General features: G+C 39.3%; 2 protein-coding genes across 4 annotated transcripts; both read left to right on the forward strand.

Moving 5' to 3' along the window:
* Positions 1-993: 993 nt before the first annotated feature.
* zmynd19 (zinc finger, MYND-type containing 19) lies at positions 994-5,804 on the forward strand. Its single transcript, XM_066659692.1, has 6 exons — positions 994-1,276; positions 3,427-3,486; positions 3,814-3,920; positions 4,009-4,149; positions 4,413-4,593; positions 4,943-5,804. Exons 1-6 carry the CDS (start codon positions 1,226-1,228, stop codon positions 5,084-5,086), a joined length of 684 nt encoding a protein of 227 aa, XP_066515789.1. The 5' UTR covers positions 994-1,225; the 3' UTR covers positions 5,087-5,804.
* A 4,480-nt stretch (positions 5,805-10,284) lies between these two features.
* Positions 10,285-24,385, forward strand: LOC136686458 (uncharacterized). Of its 3 annotated transcripts, none has more exons than XM_066660257.1 (16): positions 10,285-10,392; positions 11,145-11,366; positions 13,208-13,382; positions 13,630-13,864; positions 14,755-14,849; positions 15,244-15,443; positions 15,826-15,904; positions 16,488-16,666; positions 17,998-18,321; positions 19,257-19,655; positions 20,200-20,382; positions 20,483-20,552; positions 21,239-21,440; positions 21,646-21,720; positions 21,843-21,933; positions 24,110-24,385. In XM_066660257.1, exons 2-16 carry the CDS (start codon positions 11,158-11,160, stop codon positions 24,183-24,185), a joined length of 2,592 nt encoding a protein of 863 aa, XP_066516354.1. In that variant the 5' UTR covers positions 10,285-10,392; positions 11,145-11,157; the 3' UTR covers positions 24,186-24,385. The 3 variants fall into 3 exon arrangements, with proteins under 3 accessions (XP_066516354.1, XP_066516356.1, XP_066516355.1); XM_066660259.1 differs by having other exon boundaries at positions 20,218-20,382; XM_066660258.1 differs by lacking the exon at positions 10,285-10,392 and adding an exon at positions 10,949-11,023.
* Positions 24,386-24,511: the final 126 nt, after the last annotated feature.

Genomic DNA, 24,511 nt, shown 5'->3' on the forward strand with positions numbered 1-24,511 from the left:
ACTACACAACTGTTACCATATAATGACAAAGCAGGAGAATGTTTGAAAAATAAATTACAATTACACATTACACAAGAGCTTTAAACGTATTTGTAAAACGTATATAACTATGTCCTGTTTACTTCCAAAATAGTTGAACTCATCCTCTCCATAAGAATAATTCTCTGCATGTCTGATTTAAGTCTGTTCGGTGCAGAGGGTGTATTAAGTAATAACAATAATGAATTGCATTTGTATAGCACCTTTAATGTCACTTTACACTTTACAGACAGACAGAGAGAGAGACAGAGAGAGAGAGAGAGAGAGAGAGAGAGTTGATTAGATCTCTAAATTATTTTAAATTTCTTAAAATGATTTCCATGAGAAAATTTCCCTAATACTTTCAGTGTTGCTTAGAATATACTCTACACGTCCACTAACATTCAGTACATACAAATCTATGTGCAATTAGACCCCCTTTATCCCTCCACCACTCCTCTGTATCCCGACATCTGACTGGATTGCTTCCTTAGGTTTACTACGTAAGAAAGTCTAGCTGATTTGCTTGTTTAAGACTATCACTTGAACACTAGTTTCAAAATGGAAATGCTCAGACCATATAATGTAGATTACTTATTTCACTCATGATTCTAGCACAAACAACATCACACTGACATGCAAACGATGTAAAAAAAAATCACAGGATGGGGTCTTTAAGGTTTTCACTTAGAAAATTAAAAAATAAAGTCAATCTACAGGAGGTGTTCAAACTTTTGCATGCGATTGTTTCCGTCCCGCTTCATCGGAGTTTGGCGCTAAAATGACGCGGCATTCCCGTGCATCACGAGGCGACAACCAATGACACAGGAGAAAAGCTGGTTAGTGGGCGGTGCTTATCAGGAGAATACGCTCTCTGATTGGTCTACGGCATCAAATGCTATTACGCAGCAAGGGACGTCAGACGCTGTCGAGTATTCTCTGTTCTAATTGGCTGCGGCGCTCGGCTGCCGTTGGTGTCTGGTTCAGAGGCTCTGGTTCCGCCTCTCAGCGCTGGCAGGTTTAACGCCTCTCAGCAGCGCATCGCGGTGCTCAGGAGCGGGCGGGGAACGGTCGGTCGGGCAACGGCGGACCCTCGAAAACAACACGGTTTAGGGTTAAGTGTTGCCCGGACTCGCTTCAGACCCGTTAAGCCGCCGCGCCTGCTCTCCACCTTCCTCTACCCTCACCGGCGAGTGCAGCGCGTCCAATGTCGGACTTCAAGCTCGGGATTGTTCGACTTGGCCGTGTGGCCGGGAAGGTGAGCCGCCTGCCATGTGCGAACCAGCTTCAACTCCGCGGATCCGTCACGTTTTACGACTCCACCTTCAACCGCACATACGTCTCGCGAACATTTATCCGAAACGTCTTTTCTATCTTAAACACTTAATACCAGTCGCTGCTCCGTTTAAGGTGGAACAGAACATTCTTATAAGAAGCTAAGTTCAACCTCGTCATGTGCGAAGGGGACGAGAGCACGGATCATTAACGACGGGGTAGCTGTTAAAATGGCTCTCGGTTTTGAACAGTGTATATTTTAAGCGCACTCACGACAGTTAACCCGCGGTATTTGTTGTGTACGCACACACACCGAGCTCGGTTTCTGGTCATGTGTCGAAAAATCGATTTCACCGGAGTCTCTCCGCCGCCTACTTTTCCTCGCCAGCTAACGAGGCTAACCGCTAGCAAAATAAACGGTTTATAAAGCGGATTGTCACTTTACAGAGCTCTGTTTATACCGTATAACGTTCCCCAACTCACTATGTTAAGGTAGCAGCCAGTATATTCCCATAGCACCGATTTATTTACGTTAATAACACGTTTGAGGGCCGTCGGCGTACCCCGTGCAGCAACGTGACTTAAACCGGCGAGTCTCCTGCTAAACCGGCTAAGCTAACTCACACTTGCAGTGTATTTGACAAAGGTGTGCGGTGTTTTACGGTCTACCCGAGTTTCTCCTTTCATATTCTCCTTATTGTTGTTCAGGCGATAACGGTAACATGTCGTGTTTACATTTTAGTGGCGTTAAGCCGAGTGAACACACCACAAGTGAAGAGCAGAGTGCCTAAAACAATAGATATCCCAGAGTCTTCATCTCACTTTAGGTTAAACATATATTCTCATATGTAGTTTTTGCTGGTGAGAGGTTATCTGATAAAATATTTGTTTTCATATTTTTCTTTATTAAATACATTTTGTAGATTTTTTTAAAATTGTGTACTGTTATAGAACTATATGCATAAATATATTGTAAGCAGTCTATTAAGAAACCCATCTTAACAACGTCTTTAAAAATGTGATCAGGAATTAACACGTGTAATGAATGCAGGAATTTGTGAAGCTGAGATTTCTGATACAGAATTAAGAGAAACACTTGTAAGGAGTAGATCTCAGAACTGCATTAGCCAATCAGACCTCACAAAACACGACTGCTCTCATTTGAGTAGTTGAATTTGTTGTCACTAGTTAAAATGAAATTGACGTGAACGCATTTTCTATAAAGAATCTAGAGGCGTTAATTTTTCAGGGACCTGTTTCTGTATTCAATCAGTCATTCACCTTCATTAACTGCATCATCAGAGTCGTTGATAGTGTGTCAATAACTTAACCGTGAACATGGGTGAAAGGCATGAACAAACCATGGACAGTGAGCCAGTGCATTGTAGGACATCCAGTAGTCGTTAAAAAAAAACAGGCTGAATGTTTCTGTGGACATTGAAAGCAGTACAGTTTATTCAGAAATAAATAAATAATATGTACTTTCTGCCTGTAATGTCTAAACTCTGAAGGTACATCTATATTCTACATTAAGTTAATCAGGGAGACATGTTTGTTGGTGTTATCTGTCTGTTTGGGCATCTCAGACTTGGATGAAGGACCAGACAGTCCGGTCTGGGTGCCAGATCTCTCGATCAGAGACACTAGAGGGCAGCCAGTAAACAGAAATCAGTAGGAAAAGCAGATAACTTGCTTTTGCGTTAAAGATGAAGGACTTCTTCCTTGTCTAATAATGTTGTTCTCACTGTCATATGACTGGACTGATGTTGGTAGACGGTGCCCGTGGAAATCTGTTTTTCACAATGCACAACAATGCATTTTTACTGGAAATTTAAATGGCATTCATGCATTTCGGTCATAAAACTATAGCTTACAGACATCAAACCTAAAACTCTTTAAACAAAGTACTCATGTTAGAAGCATAATTGAGTAGGAAATGATTCCTTGGCAGGGTCGTACTTGTTTATTGTCAGTGTTTTTTCCATTAAAGCTTTTGAATCACAACTATATAATTATTGATCAATAATGTAGGCAATCCTGTTAATGCTGAATTATTAGCTTAGACAGGTGTTTGATTTTAGTGTCATCCGCTGTTGTCTAGTGCTAAAACAAAGTCATTCTTTTCTCTTTCAGACAAAGTACACCCTCATTGATGAGCAGGACATACCACTGGTGGAAAACTATGCCTTTGAGGTGAAAAATTACTCTTGTTTGAAATGGCGTTTTTTCAAAGTTTTCTTTGATTGGGGTTTTGAGCTTGTATATAATCATATGACAAAATGCTCTCCCCAGATATTCTCAAAGCAACAAATTACCATTAATCCCAGCCCCGTATTTTTTACACAAATTTTTTTAGGAGAGTCAAGTTTGTAGTTAAAAATACTTTTGTAAGGATAAACTCACTTCTCTGAAAATGCAGGGAAATTAATTGGAGCTTGTACGTTTCCGTAGGTGCAGAAATATTCATGTTTCAAGTGTTCTACTTAAGCTTAGAATTTCTGTGTTTGTTTTTTTTTTCAGGCTCGCATGGAGGTTGATGCTGATGGCAATGGAGCAAAAATCTTTGCTTATGCCTTTGAAATTGGCAAAGGCCGGGGGTATGGTCAGCCCCTGCATGTGTTGCTCTGGTGAGTTGGGGCCTTGTTCCACACACACAGCTAATCACTATTAGGTTTGATTCTGTTTGTTTATGTTTAATTGTATGTGTGCCTGCAGGGAAAAGCACCGAGGTGGCATCGCTCCTAATTACCAAGTTGTCCACATAAACTCAGTCACAGTGGACAACCGTCTAGACAACTTGCGACTCGTTCCTGTTGGATGGAGTCCCAAGCCAGAGGAGCTGTCCAGCAAGCAAAGGTAAAGGGGTTTATAGGGCTTGTTGCTGGAGGATAGGTGGCACCAAGTTAATGTCATACTGTCTCTCCTAAATTACAGATAATTAAGGAATGTTTTTCCCCGGTATAAATGGCACATAAGGAAGTGCTTTTAAGCAGGGTATAACAGTTTTGAAAATCTAGTGTTGCCCTTAAATAAGTAACACTCAAAGGCCTCCTTAAGCCTTTAATTCACATCTGCCATCAGAGAATAATTTTGTTTGTCTGTGTGTGGTACTTTCACAGAGAGCAGTCACTGTATTGGCTGGCCATCCAGCAGGTGCCAGCAGACCCTGTTGAGGAGCAGTATCTTGAGCTGAGTCGCACACGCTACTACAACGCTAATGGAGAGCTTGTGGAGGAGGAAGAATGCTCTTGCACGTACTATGAATGTCATTATCCCCCTTGTTCACTTGTTGAGAGGAGGGTGAGTGCAGTCATACTGTCATCACAGTTAGCTGTTTGTTTATTTATTTTTTTTTTCTTAGTATGATAAGATTTAAGAGATGCTTTGCTTGACTCCTTATAATATTACATTCAAGTTTTCCTTTGGCATATATGTATGTGAAAGAAAGCAAAACACGCCCAGTTTAAGCATGCTGTATTTTAAGGCCTTGTTTTATCAGGGAGAATGCATTCATTTACTTTATTAATAAAAAAAATGTCTTATACAATAGTGCTGTGATCAAAATTTGGAGAATAGTATCTTAAATTTATTAACTATTTATTAACTTTATTAACTTATGTCTACTTTTCCTCATGCCTGTTCTCTTCAGCTGCGAGAGTTTAACATCTGTGGCCGGTGCCAAGTGGCACGTTACTGTGGTTCCCATTGTCAGCAGAGGGATTGGCCAGCACATAAGAAGCAGTGCCGCGAACGGAAGAGGGTCCTGGCCCTGGAGTATGAGCCAGAGCGGTGATCCCCACAACCCCATGATGAAGACGGGGGCCAAGGGTGAAGAGGGGGTTGTGGGGTGAGACTTACAGTAAAGATGCAAAATGAAATCTGCTGACTGACTAAAAGGACGGGCAACAGTTGTAGGTAAGACAGGCCTATTGAGGGGAAGGAGAGAGGTGGAAAAAAAAAACCTTGCTTCCCAGAACTTTGACATCTCCTTAGCTTGTCTGAGGGGGTTTATGGGAAATTTTTTTTTTTTTCTTTTTTGTTTTTTCCTTTTTTTTTTTTTTTTTCTTTAAAGAGGGAGGCCGTAAAAGGCTCTACCTGCTGCTATGGATGTGTGTTTTGTGAAGAAAAACGCCATGCTGTCATGACTTCCTCTGTGGACTGTCAAGAGTTCATAAGCTCACTCCTTCTTTCCTTCCATCTGCGCTCCTGTCATGAAGTGTTAGCTGCTGGTATTGAGCGACAAGCCTGCTGTACGAAGAGATGGAATAATGGAGTAATGGACCTCTTCACTGTACTACCCTTTTTCCTCTCTCAGTTGAACTTCCTGTGCACATAACCATGCACATGCTCACTTACTTGCCATAGTGCTCCCCAAATGTGCAGCAAAGGACTGTGCGATTTCACACTACCAGTATTTGTGTGCGTGTGTGTGTGCACGCGTGACAGCCATTATTGACTGAAGACATGGATGAAGTGGTAGTTTTTGTTTGTTTTTTGCTTTTAATTTTACTTCGGGTGGGTTGGGTGGGTGGGGGGTGTTTTTGTTGAATCGGGAATGTCACTTGTTGAACTATTTCCCTGATCCTCTGTCAAGTTTCTGAAAATGCATTGCTCTTGGTGCTGCATTAGAATCCTGTTATCCTTCCAGCTTTGGTTATGTTCATACCCTTTCACATGCATTAAACTTTTGAGGGATGTCCTGGAAAAAACTTGAAAAATCCATAGTGAAAAGTTGTCTTGGACTAATGTGGTCAACATCTCTTTGGATGCGTCTTCAAGTTGAGGTTTGGGGCCCCCCCTGTTATTAATTTATGAATCTGTCCTTTGTGTCCATGTGAGCATAGCTTGTCAATTTGCGCTTTTACTTTAGATTTTGTATAACGATTAACCCAAAAACATAAGAAAAATCCATGCACACATGTCTAAAGAGCGTCTTCCTTTCATGTGAAGGGCAACAGAACTGTGATGCGCATGCACATACACACAAATTGGCATGTGTTTCAGACATGCGTGCAATTTGTTGATGATTGTGTCTACTAGTATGTCTATTTATTTGGATTGGGTTGAACACTGTGCACTGAGTATCCTCACTTTTAACTTTTGTCACTTGGGCAGGGATGATATTTCAGAATGACTGAGTTTAGGGGGAAAATTAATTATTATTATATATTTTTTCTCCTTTTTCTCTCTCCGTAAAACTATTACACTACAAACACTTAAATACATAGAAAGTATGAAATATGTGAAAGGGCATAAATGTTGGTGATACCTGACCATCTCTTGTCACTGTAAAATAAAATAATAAAAGTAATGATGTGAGAGAATGGTGTACACCAGTGAGCTATGTACCTAAGGTTTGTTTTAAATTTAAATTATAAACAAGTTGTTTATGCCATGTTTTTGAGTATTCCCAATTGTTGAAAATATCAACTTAAACTAGTGGTAGTCTATTAATCAGTGGGCACCCATCAATCACAGGGCATCACACTCACGCAGTTACTTTCTCACACATATGGACAGTTTTGCACAGCTTAAAACACATGCTGTGTTTTTGGACTGTGGGAGGAAATCCAGAACCCCAGGTGCTGTGTGGCAATTAACTACTCACTAAAAGTCTTCATGTTATGAGTAATTTTACTCATAGCCTCTTAAGCAAAATATCTAGAGTTAATATCTACAAACTAATTTTTAAAAATAGTTCAACATTTCTAGACACACTTCACATTTACGACGAGTGTAAGGAAGTCGTCTGAAGCTCCACCAGTATGCAGCACCTATGTTAGTGATGCTTTTATAGGAAAGCTTAGGTGGTAGCTGAATTTGGAAGTCTAGTAGTGCCAACAGAGGGCACTATCCCTGAGGTCTGAATCCTGATCCCTGTGTGCAGTGAAGATTCAACATATTTGAAAATGTACACATGCATGTGTACATTATTTAATGTCAGCGTATGTTTTGTGTTAATTGAAAGGGCCTACACTTTATTTCCTCAAGAAGTAATTAAAAACAACAACAAAAAAAGAGAAACCCAAGTTGTATGTACTTATCTTATTTTCAGTGAATCAAATTTTCTATGCAATTTATTAGTATATGGAGGCTTAGTTCCTTGCATGGTGGTGCTATAGGTAGTGTTGCTCCAGGGTCCTGGGGTTGTGTGTTCAATCCCTGCCTCCACTCACTGTCTGTGAGGAGTTATTGTGTGGTTTTCCTCCCACAATCCAAAAACAAATGTTGGTATGTGCACAGGCTACTCTTAAAGTGTCCACAGGTAGGTGTGATTGTGTGGTGATCTGTGAAGGACAGGTGATTTTTCCATGGTGTGTACCTGCCTTGCACCCAGCGATTCCAGCTAGGCTTCAGACACACAGTGACCCCGAACAGGATGGATCAATCGCTTAGGGCAGCCATGCCCCATATTCTTACAATACTCTTCTGGAATTTTAGACCATTCCTAAAGACGTAATGTTCACTCCAGTGCAATTTTCTTTGTTGTCTTTGACCCGTTTGTCACAATTTTAGAGGAATGTTTAGGATATTATCATAGATGACCCAGCTCTGACCATGTTTTAACTGTTGCTTCTGTATTTCTCAATAATTAAATTCCTTCATGATGCCGTCTACTTTCTGAAGTTCACCAAGTCCCTTTCCAAGAAAGCCATGATGATAACACTCTCATGCTTCAAAACTGGGATGTTATGAGGCCACACCATTATCCCTATGTGCAGTGGTAATTTTTTTATTTGTTTGTTTGATTTGTTCTGTCCATAAACCACTGCTCCAAAAGAATAAGTATTTGTCCTGATGATCATATGCAAACTTCAGTCTGAAATTTTCATGCTAGTCTTGATGTTAGGGATTCTTTGTTTGACAGCACATTATAGCAATGGCCTTTGTGGTGTCTTTATGGTGGTTGTTGACTCTGACGCTATATGATACCTCCAGTTCATTGATCAAGTCCTTTGTTGTTCTTTTTGGTCTTATTTGAACAAAATGCTAATTTTGTATCTTACTAGGAATAAGTGTTTTTGTCCACCAAACATTTATATATGCATAAGAATTTGCTCGTGGTTTCTTTATCTTCTCATGGAATTGGCTTGTAATTAACTCCTATACTCCTAGTTAGGAGTTGAACCCTCAACACACTCACACTTTTCACTACACGCACAGATAACCAAACTGAATCTGGACACTTTATGAGAAGAACCCGTTCATTGGAAAAGTCAGTTATGCTTGGAAGAGTTAAAGGTAAAAGAAGGAAAGGAAGGCCAGCAACATGATGGTTTGAGATATTAAAAATAATAATGAGCCTAAGGCTGGATGACATGGCCAAAAGTTATATCACAGTATATTTCCTCATTTTGGTCAATACGATATAATTCAGATATCAAAATGAGCAAAAAAAAAAAGCCACAGAAAATCTGCCAAGAACTGAAAGCAACATGACATCACCATCAAACTACCTCTTGCTGTAAATATATATTGAAATCTTGAAAATGTGTATGAAAATCATCACTGTTATTGAAACATTTTACATTGCGATATATACTGATATTGAATTATTGTCCCCAAATAGGCAGAGGATGAGATTCAGTCATTATCTGTAACCGCTTATCCAATTCAGGGTCGCGGTGGGTCCAGAGCCTACCTGGAATACACCCTGGAGGGGGAGCCAGTCCTTCACAGGGCAACACACACACACACATTCACTCACACCTACGGACACTTTTTGAGTTGCCAATCCACCTACCAACGTGTGTTTTTTTTTGGACTGTGGGAGGAAACCCACGCAGACACAGGGAGAACACACCAAACTCTTCACCGACAGTCACCTGGATCGGGAATCGAACCCCACAACCTCCAGGTTCCTGGAGCTGTGTGACTGCGACACTACCTGCTGCGCTACCGCCCCCACTTGGCAATTGAATTTTTTAATTGTATAAAAGGCAAAAATGAGCCGGCTGTAAAGGTAGGTTCTAGGTTCTTAACAATAGCCCAATTAACTCCTAACTTGGCAGCTTGAAACTGAGAAGCTTCTTAGTTTTTAAATACATCAGGCTGTTTTAGGACACAGTCAATACGGTATATGTCAGGGGTTCCTTCAGTTGGGAAGTTGAAAATACTAAATATGTATAAAAAAAAGGAACACTGTAGAAAAATGTAGACACCATTTTCATCCAGTGAAAATCTGATGTATGAAGAATTGTAGGCCCTGAATAATGTGCCAAAATAAATATATGCTGACATCAAATGGGTGAAACTGGGAAGTTAAGTATGACACACAAGGTCTGATCTTGTCTGGGTACTGCTACAGGAATCCCTGTATTCCTTCAATGCTAAAGCATTGTGTACTGTGGGAGAACAGGTGAAAATCGTGTAGATTACTGTAGAAGTGTCGTACACACTATAAATAACTTAATATTTTGTGGATTATTTTTATTATTAACTGTTGTATTTCATAAGGGTTTAGAATGTGTAATAAAAAGTGCCAGAACATCCTCACTGTAGGTGGACACCTGCTCACCCAGCATGTCTTTTGAAATAATAAAGTAATTTGTCCTATTTTGCTACAGTAATGGCCTCTGTGCTGATATTCTAACAGACCACCAAACTGCCACCGGAGCGTTAGTGAGGTCAGGTTGGTAACTTATTTGGTGCTGTATTGCTCCGAAAAACACAGTTCCACAGCTCAAAAATGAGCACTATTTTTAGTAGCGGCTTTCACTAGTTATTAGAGAAGTCACATCATGGGAAGCTAATTTAAGTCTCAAGACTTGAGTCGTATTAATGACCAAAACACTACGAGAGTTAAAGAAACCGTGTCGCCCTGTGTGTTGTAAGAATAAAAGAAGCAGTTATAGCTCAAAGCTCAGTGGCATAAGCATGAAACACTGAACATTAGGGACGGCGGGGCAGTTTGTCTTTCTGACCAGAAATGCATGAATAACCTTTAACCAAGCGGCTCCATAGGAACAGGGGGTGGCTTTAACAGGAGCTAGCACTGCTTCTAAAGCAAATAGCTCTGGACCCGCTTTAGAGAAGACGCGGCGTGTAAAATGGAGATGGCGTTTGACTTTCGAAAATAACAGCCAGACTGTTCCTGTAGTAAGTATATACCGTGCGTTTTCTTATTCACCATCTGCGTATACGACTTCTTCGCAGTACATGAAAAACAACTTGTAAGACTGTGCCTCTGAACAGCGTAATTCTATCGAAAAGAAGCTTTAATACGTGATAAATACTAAAACAAACCCCGAGCAAATTTAAAGTTGTGTACGTTATTTCAGTTTGGCCATTTTTAAAGCTAAATGGACGAATATCTTAATTTTACCAGCGGTAGTAATATCGAAGGCTATTCGCCTGCTGTTCCAGAGTAACGGCTGCGGGGTACTCGACCAGAAGCTGTCGAAAGCTGTCATTCTGTTTGGTTTAAATTTAAGAGTCAGCAAGAAATTCATACCTCGCCTGTTTGTGTGTGTGTGTTTAGTCAGAACATTATTTTGTTTATAAAAAAAACCCCTCTAGAAGCAGTGTTGTGTCTTATCCACAATTAACACCCACTTAGACACCACTACAATTATGTCACTGTAGTGCTGAGAATGATCCACCTGCTCTGTACTTTTGGGGTCCTGATAATTGAAGAACAGGGTTTAAAGGAGGAAACTAGACTATACAGTCTGTAATTGCAGAACTGCAAAACTCCTGTATGGCCAGAAGAGCTGAGAGAATGTACTAGGTAAAATACAAAGGAAGTGGTCCTAATGTTATGGCTATATAGTAAATCATTTATATGTATTGTGAGGAAGTAAACTTGTCATTTCTTTTTCTGTCCTGTTTTCTCTCCCCTCATTTTTCAGAGCTGAAGGAGCGATGAGCTGCTGTCCAATTCCGTGTGACAGAAGCACAGCTCTAAAATGGCTCCTGTGTCCGAGCCTCAGTCATGTATCTACTTCAGTCAAACTTCTGTTTGAAGAAGCTCAGGAAAGAAACTCTTCCCTGGCTGAGAGAATTCTTCAGGAAAGACACGGAGATCGATGCATTGAAGTGCTCATGCAGCTGCTAAATTCTCATGATATGTGGTTAGTAATATTTAAACATAAGGTGGGCGGCACACAGCTCCAGGGGCCTGGAGGTTGTGGGTTCGATTCCCACTCTGGGTGACTGTCTGTGAGGAGTTGGTGTGTTCTCCCCATGTCCGCGTGGGTTTCCTCCCACAGTCCAAAACACACGTTAGTAGGTGGATTTTCGATTCAAAAGTGTCCGTAGGTGTGAGTGTGTGAGTGAATGTGTGTGAGTGTGTCTGTGTTGCCCTGTGAAGGACTGGCGCCCCCTCCAGGGTGTATTCCCGCCTTGCGCCCAATGATTCCAGGTAGGCTCTGGACCCACCGCAAACCTGAATTGGATAAGCGGTTACAGAGAATGAATGAGTGAATGAATAAACATAAGGTATATCAAGTAGTGTTGCTGTTGCAGAGCTCCAGGGTCCTGGGGTTGCGGGTTAGAGCCTCGCTCTGGGTGACTGCATGTGAGGAGCTTTGTTTGTTCTCCCCCTGTCCGTGTGGGTTTCTTCCGGGTGATTTGGTTTCCTCGAATGGTCCACCAACCTACTCATAAATTGTCTATAGTTGTGAGTGAACATGCGTAGCATTGAACTGGTGCTTCTCTAAGTTATGTTCCCACCGTATTTATTTATTTATTTATTGCTATACTTATAACAATACTTATAACGCATTTCTTCACAATGAAGGACGTTTTACAATCAGCACTTCACAAAATACCATTCCAATCAACATTCAATCCTCATACACACTGGTGAGACATGACAGTCAAATGTGCACAGCATACTCTAAACCAAGTATGACCATCCACCTGGAGGACTGCATCTGTTTTCTTTTCTGTTTTACTTTTTTTTCACGGTCATAGACCATAAACCCACGGTCATAGGTCGTAAACCTATTTTATATACACTGAACTTAAAAACACATTTGGAACAGGAGCAATTTGTTTTATTGTCATTATTTTATTGACATGTATTAAAATAAATGGATTCTAAATGATTGGTTTACAGGGTATGTTTCTAAGAAAATTTTTAATTGGTGCAGGAACCTGACATTATGTAGATATTATTTATTTGGCGTATTCTAAAGGGTTAAACATTACTCTAAGGTGCATATATTGCTGACACAGGTACTGTACTCTGCTCACACAGTTTGTGAAATCTCAAGGAAAATGAATTGTCAATAGAATGGGATGAGAATGTGTCTTTTTTATTATTATTATTATCGTTACACTTATATAGCGCCTTTCTAGACACCCAAGGACGCTTTACAATCTACACTGCTCAGAACGCTCAATTCACACACACACACTGGCGAGAAGCGGCAGCCAAACGCGCACAGCGTGTCAAGCATTAGCCAGAAGGCTATGAAACCTCTCAGCTTTGGGCTGTGGAATTTTGGGACTGTGTTCTCTGGAGTGATCTATTGTGAATGGTGCTCTATTCTATATACCTTCGGAATTAGTGAGGGTGTCGTTTGTGATCCAGAAGAAATTTACTCAACATTAGTTTAGTTCCTGATCCTACTAATGTTATGTTTTATCTGCTTAACAAAATCACAATATTCATATCTCAATAAGAAAACATCTCTCCCATTTGAAAAGCTCTGAATTATCTTTAAAAATGGACAATAAGCGTGTTCTGCTTTGGTAAGTCTTATAGGCCATTTTTCTAGACTTCCAGAGTGTCCTCCATTTGAACTCCAGTTAGCAATGAAAAACTCTCATAAAGCTGTCAGTTACATTGTGAAGATTCTATTTATTGCCTGCAACCAGGCACAAGGAGGATCTGAACGGGTAGCAGTGCTGATAACCAAGCGTATCTGAACATCTGGCACATTTGGACTCTTCTATGTTTTCTCAGGCTGTGTAGCATGGCAGTTTATATCTTTGGGATGATATTAGAGAACAAATCCATGGTGCAGAAACTTCAGGAATGGACTCATGATGACAACAACCTTTGCTGGACCTTAGGACAACTCCTGCTGAAAGATGAGCCAGACATTGTTTTGAATGCTGCTGGAGCCATAGCTTCACTGGTAGTACAGAGCCTTTGAATATTTATTTTCTTTAATTATTCATACTAAATTTGTAACAAAAAGTGTTGTATACAGTTTTGTGCAAATTTCAAAGACACCATTTCATTCTGGTCACTGTATATTGTTGAAAAATATAGATTATATTAAATTATATTTTAAATTATATTTTAGCCCATGTTTATAATGATACATAAATATATTCTTAAATTTCGCTGTACATTTGTGTGTGTGTGATTAACACAATCAGGTTGACACCCCTTCAGGATGCCGGTGGCTGCTTGAAGACCAAGATGTGTTCAGTCAAGTCCTCGAGAATGTGGTGTGTCTTCTGGAGCATGAGAAAGAGAATGTAGTTAACTCAGTAGCTCTCATTCTAGCACGACTCTCTCTGTGTGAGAAAGCCTGCCAAAAGCTTGCATCTTGCTCATCAGCCTCTAGGACATTCAGTTGTCTTGCACAATGCCTGGCTCACAACCACACAGGTCAGTGTCAATGAGAAGAATAAAGAGAATTGTCCAGTGAATGGCGATGGCTTTGTTAACTTCTGCAACAATACTTAGTAAGGAAGGTTGGACCTGAATTTTAATCAAATTCCTGGTGGTCCACAGCACTGCACAGGTTTTTCATTGCAGCAAAAGCTGTAATCTTAAAAAAAAAATACACACACACATATATATATGTGTGTGTGTGTATGTATCTTAAAACAGACAAATATATGTATAGTCTGTTGTAAGACTATTATAAGGTTATGCAACCAATATCTATGCATTTTGTGCTTGTTTTAAAGGTGACATTAATGATTTTAATTTTGTTTTCCATTTCGAAGATGTTTCCTCACCATTTGTTAGCTCTTCACTCTGTGAGCTGGAAATGGCTCTAATGTGTTAGTGTTAGGAAATGGTTAAAAAAAACAAAGTGGCTCGGTCAGACATGCTAAACATACCCTCTCTCGTCTCATGTCATAAAAATGGTTGAGAGAGCCCTCCAAATGTTAAAAATCATGAAAGCAGGTGAGGGTATTGCTTTATTCCTGGTCCATAGGTGGGTAATATTGATTGGGTAATTTTAGCTGTTTCTGATTTTTTTGGTTGGAACAGACTCCAAATTCAGGTAAGCACTAACTGCATGAAAGTAAATGCAGAGTGAAGGTGACACAAACCTAAACAACATACAAACAACATTTTTCTTCTCAAATATACTGTTCAAGCTTATAAGATGCTGAGCTTCTGAACGTAAACAAACCAGAGATAATTGTGGTTCCCCACAATCATAGACATTGCCTTGAAATGATTTATCCAGTACCATTTTTTTTTGGTTAAGTGGTTAATTTGACCACCCAGGAAGTGAAATGCTCTGCATAATGTGCTTTTAGACACTGCTATGAATGCTGCCTTCACCATTGGTCGATTGTGTGGAAGTGAGCAGGGCAGAAGTGTCATCCTGGCTAAAGCAAAAGAATGTAGACTGGTGAGAGAACCATATTCAATTTATTTCGCTGTAAACACTGGTATAAAATATTCAATCATCAGACATCCCTTGCTCTTGTGATTCATATTCTTGTGTTTTTAGCTTTAAGTCATGCACAGAGGATACACTCCTGTAGGAATTTCTGGTACAGGGTAGAATTCAAGGTTTTGCCAATTATGGCCACAGAAACTCAAGTATCGGTCCACTTGAACTATTCATTAGGTTTTAATGAGAGACTCTTAAAGTGTGTAGAGCTGAAGATATGTGGGTGGCCTTTGGATTTTGTGCTACACCACTGACTGTAAGGCACTGGTGCTTTAAAACAAATGTGGTGGAAGACCTGGTTAAAGCACTGACAGCAGCTCCTACAATGAATTTCTGTCATCTCCCATAGGTATGCAGCCTTCAAGCTCTACTTTCAAATGGGGCAGTGCAAGAGGCAGGCCAGACTGCCTGCTTTGCATTGAGCTGTCTGGCCTCTGAGGATGATGGCCATGCCCTTCTGATGGAGGCATCCTCTGTACCTGCGTTTCTAAACAGTCTTCTAAGGTTACTAAAGAGTGGGGATCCAGACAGTACTTGGTTTTCAGCTATGTGAGTTTCTCTGAGCCATCTTTCAAAACACACAAATTATGTGTGCACAATCCTACTTTAATCCTACTTGCTTAGTATGCGTTTATACTACCAATAATTATTATTAAAATATTATGAACTATTGGTACTATGTACACATGCTAACCAAGCGGCAGTATCACTGGTTTCCTCTGGGTGCTCTGGTGTCCTCCAGCAGTCCGAAAACACATGCTGGTTAGTCCACTGGTTGTGTTAAATTGTCCATAAGTGTGCATGTGTTCTCCTAAAAAGTTACTGTTTTTTGGATTCAAGGTTTTGTGTAAAAATGTATATGTTTCAAAAATATGAATTTGCCCTCTTTCCCTCACACCCTGTTGTCCATCCATCTGTTTCTTTCTTTAAGGGTGGTCAGAGTGTTTGTGTCTCGTCCAGCTGGAGTTATTCGAGTTAGAGAGCACCGCTTGTTGGAAGAACAGCTTAAGGTTGTATTACTTTATATTATTTCATTTTTGTAGATCAAAATGATCTCTTTAGTAAATCGTAATGATTACCTAACAGAAACTGTAATGCCTTAAAGAGGACATCTACGATTGTGGAGAAATGTTTTTCTATGGATTGATTATGTTCCGAAACTCTACATCTTTTAAGGTGGAACGGTATACTTGAGGGAAAAACAAATGTTTGTACATGGCTGAGGTTTAAATTGTCTGTAAGTTTTTATTCACTGTTTGAATTACAAGTAACTCCTGAATTTGGAGACATTCCACCTTAAGTAATCCAAAACAGCAAAAAATATGTACATATGGAGCAGGACTAGAGCAACAGCCTCATCTCGGTTTGCGCTTTTCAAAGTTTGGAGGCTTCTCTCCATTGCCAAAAACTCCAGATGCCTCTGACATGAGCGGTGAGAGAAAGCATAGCATACCGGAACGACTAAAAAGAGCAGCAAATATCCTCAGAATTTTATAAAAAGTGTTTTTTGATTAAAATCGGGAATGTTGCCTTTAATGCCTTGCATTTTGTTTTAACCTGCCCTTACTTCTCCATTTTTATGTTCATCTGTAGTGTCTTTCTCAGTCTCCATCCATGGGCCCAGAGCTACAGGATGAGCTCAGTATTTGCCTGCGAAAGCTGGCACGTCTTCCAAAACCATCGCCTGTTACAACACGGCACTTAGATTCATGGACCTACATCATTTCATGGGAGAAACTGGAGCCTGAGAGTGGTCTTGAAGTCACTTATAGGTGAGCATTGACATGTGTGTATGAAATTTTAGCCCTATTTTAATTGGATTCCTTTTACCTGGTGTGTTTAGAAACAATTATCCATACATAATTGTACCCAAAATAATCTACAGTTTGTGTCTGACAAGTAGCCAATAATTGTTATAATGGTGTTTGATCCTTGATTTGGATCACTGTGTCGTGTTTGATGGTGATCTGCCAGTGTCTGCTGCTCAGCCAGGACCAGGTAAACTGGGATGTTGCATCAGAAAGGTCATCCAGTGTAAAACCTGTGGCAACCCTTAACAGGAGCAGCCAAAAAGGGAACAGCAGCAATTGTAATATGTTGATCTTAGAATGGTCTCAACAAAAGCAGACTTGGTAAAATTGATAACAATTCTACATATTGCATAACTCTTTTTTGCAGCAGCAACAAGATGCATAACTCTAAAATGGAATGAATTTAATCAGTTTATTTATCCTTACAAAGGCATAGTATATTTAAGATTGCTAAATAATTGTAAATTTGCTACTAGACAAAAAAATGTTTTTAATGTGGACAAGTTAAGAAAATCAGGCGTGCCCACTAACCCACAACTGTGAAGCAGTTACATTTTTGTGTGGCCTAATTTAGAAAACATGGAATAATTTAAACCATGCTGTGTGGTGGAGATAAGCCAGGTAAAACAGAAATAATGAGTGGGGAGATCAGAGGACTTAGCAAAAATTATAAAATTGATAGAGGAAAGAAAGCAACGTAAAACAGTGAAAACAACAGAGGAGAAGGAAGGAAAAAAAGATAAAACTTCTAAAACAAGTGCTTCAGTGTGCCTTGCCTGGTGTTGTTGCTTGCTTTGCTGTGGGTGGCTCATTTTCATTTAAAGCAACAGGTTCTGAAACTGGCTGTTTCGAAAAGGGTTGCTTAGACAAGGGAAGAATGGTTCTTTGTCGTTGTGGTATTTTGACAAAGCATGTCATAGATTATCTATCTATTATTCATATATAGAATATAGTATAATTGGGACAAATCTGTCTCGCTTTTATCATCTGTGTTTGAGATATAGCACTGGCGAGTGTTGTGTGGACCAAATATAGATTTAACCCAGATTTGTTCCACTACACACCTGATATGTGGTCAGTAAAAGCTGGACATGTGGCTGAGTTGAGCAAAAAAAATCATCAATCATCTGTCATTCAAGGCCAAATGTAAGCAAAAAGAGAACTATAGGTGTGCCATATCTGGGACAAATCTGGGCCAAACATTCATTGCTATCTGGGATTAATCTTTATAGCAATGAATACACAAGATATAATCTGTGCACTTATTATGCATTTTTCCATTTTGTCTGCAGTCTTTTCGATGGAGACACTGTACTTTACTGTGGCTCACAGTGTCAGTTCACTTTACCTCACTCCCATGTCCAGTCTAAACGGTTGCTCTCTCTACGCCTCAAACTGTTTACCTCAGACGGTGACACTAGTGCTTTTAGTGACCCTGTGCAAGTGACAGTGGAGAGAATGGAAAGTAGACCAGGAATGCCACAGGAGCTGCGTGTGATCAATTGCACAGCTACTCAGGTGCGATTAACATGGGTAGAGCCTAAAGGAACAGCCAAGCCCAGATCATTTCAAGTGTACTGTGATGATTTACTAGTGGAAACAACTACAGAACTTGGGTAAGTTGTTTACTGTCAGTGCTGTCGAGTTTAAACAGTGGTGCTTGAATATCTACAGTAATATGACCAAAACAAATATTATTTACAATTTAAGATGATTAAAAAAATGATAAAGAGGACACACACAAATAATAATAACATGAAGATCCTAGAGAAGTGCTCTCACAGTAAAACAAATTATTCCTCTGGTTTGGTTTCATTCAGAAGCTTGCATATTTTAAGGTGGAATGGCATGTTTGAGTAAGAAGCTGCCTACACCTGATTTGCAGTTAAAGTTTAACTTGTCTGTACATTTTTATTCATTGTATAAATTACTACAAAACTCTTTTGCAACTCGAGCTGTTTAGTTTTGGAGCGCTGTCAGTTTGTGCTTACTTTCATAGAAAGTTTGGAGTCTGTTTCAACTTGTGTTAAGCAATCATCTGAAACTGCAAAAATAAATTTATTTTACCCACCTATGGAACAGAAATAGGGCAACATCCTCAATCTTTTTAATGCTTTTCAAAGTTTGGAGGTCTCTCCATAGTCCAAGCACCTCCAGATGCCATTTCTCAGATGTGGCTCATCCACCAACGCCCAGAAGGAATGCCTGAGCCAGTCTGAGGCAAGCCACTTAGTCCCATTAACTGAGCCAGTGCTGCATACAAAAACTGGTCTTTTTCCAGTGTACAAACAAACCAGAGAGTTAGCAAACAGTGAGGAAAATCAGAAACATCACTTTTAAGGCGAGTATACAGGTTGGTTTAGAAGAGAATTGGGTCTGATTGCCAGCTTGGGCAGGAACACCACACCATACCAATAAATGCCCTGGGGTATCTCCTAATTCTACATTACCATATCGCTATAATATGATTAAAAAATTGTTGCTTTTTGTATGCATTGAAGCCACAATCTACCATCAGATCCTTCAGGACTAACACAATTCTCTCCTTCAGGACCACAGTAAGCTCTCTGTGTCCGAGCACTACTTACACCTTCAGTGTGTGCGCTCTGGGTTCTTGGGACACGGCAGGTCTGCGCTCTAGCATTGTTGTACAAACTGATGAGGGCCTAGATCATGCTCCTAGCCGCCTGATGGTGGCCGTCTTGGGACGACATGAGCTCCACATCAGCTGGGGCACTCCTGTTGTGCCACTGGGACGTATTTTCAACTATGAGCTGCGTCTGAATGGATGTGTGATGCATCTGGGTACAGAGAGGGCATATACAGCCCGACATCTCACTGCAAACACAGCCTATACATGCACTGTTACAGCCATCACCTCTAGGGGGCGTTGCCAGAGCAGACCTGTCACAAAAAGGACAGCAAAAGATGAATACCCCAGTACTAACAGGTACATTTGGTATATTTAATAACATTGAACTGAATTTATTAATGTGTCAAAATTAATTGTGCATTATCACTAAGAATTTAAGGTCAAATTAAGGAGTAATATATACATTTCTGCTGTACAGTTTTAGGCTGATGCACAATTTGTACTAGTCATAGGTGGAACGACCATGTGGCCCTGGCCATTCAATATCTGAAAATATTCCTCCAACAATCAAGAAATATAAATTGATTAGTTAAAATCAGCTTTAAATCTATTTACAGTCCAGGCTACTTAGACTCTGTCTGACAATTCCATCTTACTTGTTGACCAGCTGGTGCCAAATATCATTTTGTGTGTCTTCGGTTTTGTAGACATTTGTATCTATGTAACAAAATTGATATAACATAATATTAAACATAGCATTAGTGATCATCACATTTAAACTGATGCTCCAAAATTGGATATCTCATATATTAGTTAAGCCTTCGTTTCCTTTTAAATGGACAGTGAGTAAAGGTGCCAATGTATATTATGATTGATCAATCTGTGTGGAATGCTTTGTCAGGTGTATGTATTCTCCCAGCCATCACCCCGTCACACAGCCTTTATCATGTCCTCCAGTGGTCTGTGAGGTGAATAAGGTCAAAGCGAAGGCCAGGAAGTCATTTTCCCAAGACAGACACCTGCAAGACGTCCAGCAGACCTTCCTGACCTACACAGATACCGACATTAAAAAAGACAGGCATAGGTCCTGACTGAACTTTTTCTTTTCTTTTTTTTTTTACTTGAGGTCTCCTTCTCAGATATGGGAAGAATACTGAGCTGGTAATTTTTTTTATGTTTGGCAGGCTTCCCCCTGTGCTGTTGCAGTCTCACACTACTGGGAAAAGCAAATATAATTTGACCTCTGAAGAACAGGTGTGACAGTGTAAACTAAATATTAATTGATCCATCATTTCAGAACAATAAATACAAAAATAGATGTGTGCAAAGTCAGAGACCACCTTTCATTTATTCATTTTCGATGTTACTATTAAGTACAGGTTATATGCTTTTCACTGGATATTGTGGTCAAAAGGACAAAAAAGCTTAAAATGTGTAAATCTATCAGAACAGAAAACAGGCCATCCCAAAGCCCAGACCTTCACATCACTGAATGTATTACTTGGATTGTGTGAAAATGCAACCAACTATTAAACCTGAACATAGGAAGTGGGGAAAGATATTCCTACAGTTTTCTTTTAGAAACTGAAGACAAGCCTCCCCAAAAGAAATATAAACTATAATAAATGAATAAATTGTACAAATGTGTTATATTGTATTTAGTTGTTGAGGCCTCTGTTATTTTCTAGTAAATATGTGTTTCGGTGATCAATAACCTATACTTTAAAAAATTTAAAGGCAACGTGGGATTTGCACAATAACACGTCATAAAAATATGTGACTCGAGTAATTTATATATTATACTATAATATATTTTACAATACTATATTGTTCCTTACTCTACTACAACCAGTGACTTGTAATTACCATTATATTCAAAGATCGGTGGTTGAAGGTATATTAATAATGTTTTCTTTGTTATTTTCATATTGGTTCTACAGGAGTTAATCAATGTTGAAAAAGAAATGGATGTCAGTATATGGAAAAGTGTCACACATGCTTCGGATTCAGGAATGTTTCCAGTAAACTCTCCTTATCAACCTGTGGGTCTTTGCCAAAGACGCCAAGAACGCACACAACGACCTCAGCGTCAGGCAGATTCTCCTCTAGATGTCACACACTCAAGACCAAAGATCAGCTCAAGTAGGACCACCTACATCTGTGTGTTTATTCTATTATATATATATATATATATATATATATATACATATATTATTTAGTTCGTTCACTATGTCATATTTGTGCAATCACTAAGTCAAATTCTGATCCAATGCTTTACAACAGCTCTTTGAAAAAGAAACAAATTCTCCACAGCTACTACTAATTATTGTTCCCCAATGCTCTCTAGCTGTGCTGCTTGAGTGGGGGTCTGTCAGGACAGGATCAGACAGAAGGTGGCAGCCTCACATTGGCCAGCAGATAAGTGAGACCTTAAAAACGTTTTTAATCTCTCCCCATGCTACATAAAGATGATTTAACATTATTTTGTTTTTATTTATTGATTAGTTTTACGATACTATAAAATATGTTTAATTTTTGGTTTAGCTGAAGGTATGAGAGTCCTCCAGCCTGTCTCCTACAACTGGCCTGATCTACACCGAATGCAGAAACATCACATCAAAACCCTGACAAACAGGTAGTGAATGGTCATTTATGTTAAAGTAACAATTAATTATTATCACCAATAAGTAGCAAAAAACTATGAATGTGATTTTTTTCCCCAAATTTTCATACTCACTTACGATGAATTAAATTACTTAATCGTCCCTAAATGCAAGTGTAATGATGTTCCATAGAGTGGGTCCCCTACATGGGGCCATTCACATTTAAAATAGTTGTAGTACAGCAACTCTGATACATTGGGTCACTGTTTCATAACATAAAGTAGTATCTGGAGAAAATAACTCCTTTAAAGTTTACGTAGTAGTGCTATTACAGTTAATGCGTTAATAACCTGTTAACTCAGTAAAAGTTTAATGGCACTAATATTTAAAAACTGTTAATGCATTTTCCTTGTTTGACCCTGGGGTCCATCCATAGCTGTAGGTTAACTGAATACCAGACCCTACCAGAGAGCTCCTCTAGTGGGAGACAGCTGCCCTCTGTCTAAAAAAAGGCATGAAGGGGCAAAAGTGAAAAACACAGATTCAGCTTAATGAATGAAATGAAACTTAATACATTGTACTGAAGAAAACCACGAAAACTAAAAGTACTATTTACAAGTATATAACATTGACTAGTACATACATTTATATTGTTGTTTAAAAAGAAATACATGAAAATTATATGTTTTAATTTCTTAGATAATCGCCCATCACAGTGCACTGTTCAACTTGTCTAGCTGGCAGCTAACAGCATCCAAAATGCACCGATTTCTGCCTATTTAAGTTTATTTCATAGGCTTGGTATGAAATAATGGTATACATGCACAATACATTGCAGTTCACTGATGAACTTAACAAAAGTTAGGTAAGGTACCAGCCCTGGCTGGGATACACAGGGTTGCCATGCATTAATCAGAGGCACCTGTGGCTACCCTTTAAAAGCCAAGCTCACTCACAATCTTATGCGCAGTCCTGGTGTTGGACTGGCTAGTAATTTTGGTAGAGCCTCTGAGTGGTTTTGCTCAGGTCTCCCTTTCTCTTTAAAACATTTCCTTTCTTCTTTTTAAAAAAAAACCCATTCAAGCTCACTTGTTTCTTTTTCCTCATTTGATGCCTTGCGTATTTATTGGAAGGGTTGGAAAAAGAAAAAAGTTGTTTCCTGTTAATAAAAGCAAACGTATGTAAACAAAATAAACACATGTTCAGTCCTTAAGTCTTTGGCTTTGGTCCCCCTTGTTTTTTTTCCTTCCTTCCTTTTGTGTTAATCACTCTAGGTCTGTTTAGCTCTGCTCATGAGTTTTGCCCTTGCCTGCTTAGTGGTGGCTCACTGAATAAATTCTAATCTCCTGAGTATGGAGGCCTGGGTTTGATTTCCCCCTCTAAGTGACTCACCACATAGTCTCAGCCACAGACACTCCACCCACAAGTTGATGGAGAGCCTGATACTTTGTGTTGGCCTCACTGTCAGGATTCTGCCAGCTGCATTCTGATTGACTATCTGCCTCCTCCTACACGTCTTGCCAAAATAGCAAACTTGTGATCGTTCCTTTTGCGTGTCAGATTGCTTTTCCTGCAGTAGTATAAGATTCTTGTCCACATTTAAGAGGCAAAAGGTACCTGCCTCTCCCTAAAGAGTCTGACATTGCAAGATTAGTCACCATGTTGCTAAGTTACTCCCTGTATCTCTAAATAATGATTGTTTGTTATAATGGCAAGAATTAAGGTATATTTAGTCAAGTCTGTTAATTGCTAAATGTAATGGCTCAGGACTGGGCTCAGATGAGAAAGCAATATGTCCATTTTGATTAAGCTCATTTTATTCAATCATGTGTGTACAAATAAGTGCATTTATTTTAAACTGAAAAATCAGTAATTTAGGTCCAGGTTTGAGCAAATAAAACAACTGTGATTAATGGCTAATAATAATAGTTACCCTATTTTTCATTCAGATCTGCCTAAAAATGAATCTACTCAAGAATTCTTCATTATTTTTTCTATGATCATTTGCCAAACCATTTGTATGCCTTTGAATTCAACAGGCTGTTTTGTTGTTGAACTGATAAATGTGAATGACTTAGGATTGGCTCTCCTGTATTCAATTCAGAAAGCTGTTTTTTTAGTACACAGCAGCATTCGGTGCACTAGACTATTGTGCACAGCTTAGTCTAGACACTTATAAACACTTCTTCCTTTTCTTCCTAATGCTAGGCTTCCAGCTGAATCAGCAGTGCATAATCAGTTAAAGGGAAGACATTACCTTGCAGCAAACTGGACGAAAACCTAGCTGAAATGAGCAGATGAGCATTTTGTGTTGTTGATCTGTGTATGCATTATTATATTGGGTTTTCTACCAGTAAAGTGTGCTATGAATATGGTTAGATTTAAAGACATATTTCTAGAAAAACTATAATGTTCTACATTTTTGTTTTTAATAATTTTAATGTTTTGAGAGTTGGCTGCAAAATGACTTCAGATCAGTGTGAATTCCAGAATAAAGTGTTTACAAAAATCTGCTCTGAATTTGAATTCATCTTTTAAAGTTGTGGCTTTGAATTAGTGCATAGTTTCCTTCTGATATATGAAGAGAGAATAGGCCCAGCTGGTTCAGTA

This window comes from Hoplias malabaricus, chromosome 2 (genome assembly GCF_029633855.1).
Source record: "Hoplias malabaricus isolate fHopMal1 chromosome 2, fHopMal1.hap1, whole genome shotgun sequence".
Classification (NCBI taxonomy): domain Eukaryota; kingdom Metazoa; phylum Chordata; class Actinopteri; order Characiformes; family Erythrinidae; genus Hoplias; species Hoplias malabaricus.

What these genes read in the sequence shown, in the direction of transcription:
- LOC136686458 (XM_066660257.1), top strand. Translation starts at nt 11,158, where the DNA reads ATGAGCTGCTGTCCAATTCCGTGTGACAGAAGCACAGCTCTAAAATGG. An exon ending in AAGCAAAAGAATGTAGACTG is followed by an intron (nt 14,850 to 15,243) that starts GTGAGAGAACCA and finishes CATCTCCCATAG; the next exon opens with GTATGCAGCCTTCAAGCTCT. An exon ending in TCACATTGGCCAGCAGATAA is followed by an intron (nt 21,721 to 21,842) that starts GTGAGACCTTAA and finishes TTTTTGGTTTAG; the next exon opens with CTGAAGGTATGAGAGTCCTC.
- zmynd19 (XM_066659692.1), top strand. Translation starts at nt 1,226, where the DNA reads ATGTCGGACTTCAAGCTCGGGATTGTTCGACTTGGCCGTGTGGCCGGG. An exon ending in TGGAAAACTATGCCTTTGAG is followed by an intron (nt 3,487 to 3,813) that starts GTGAAAAATTAC and finishes TTTTTTTTTCAG; the next exon opens with GCTCGCATGGAGGTTGATGC. An exon ending in CCCCTGCATGTGTTGCTCTG is followed by an intron (nt 3,921 to 4,008) that starts GTGAGTTGGGGC and finishes GTGTGCCTGCAG; the next exon opens with GGAAAAGCACCGAGGTGGCA.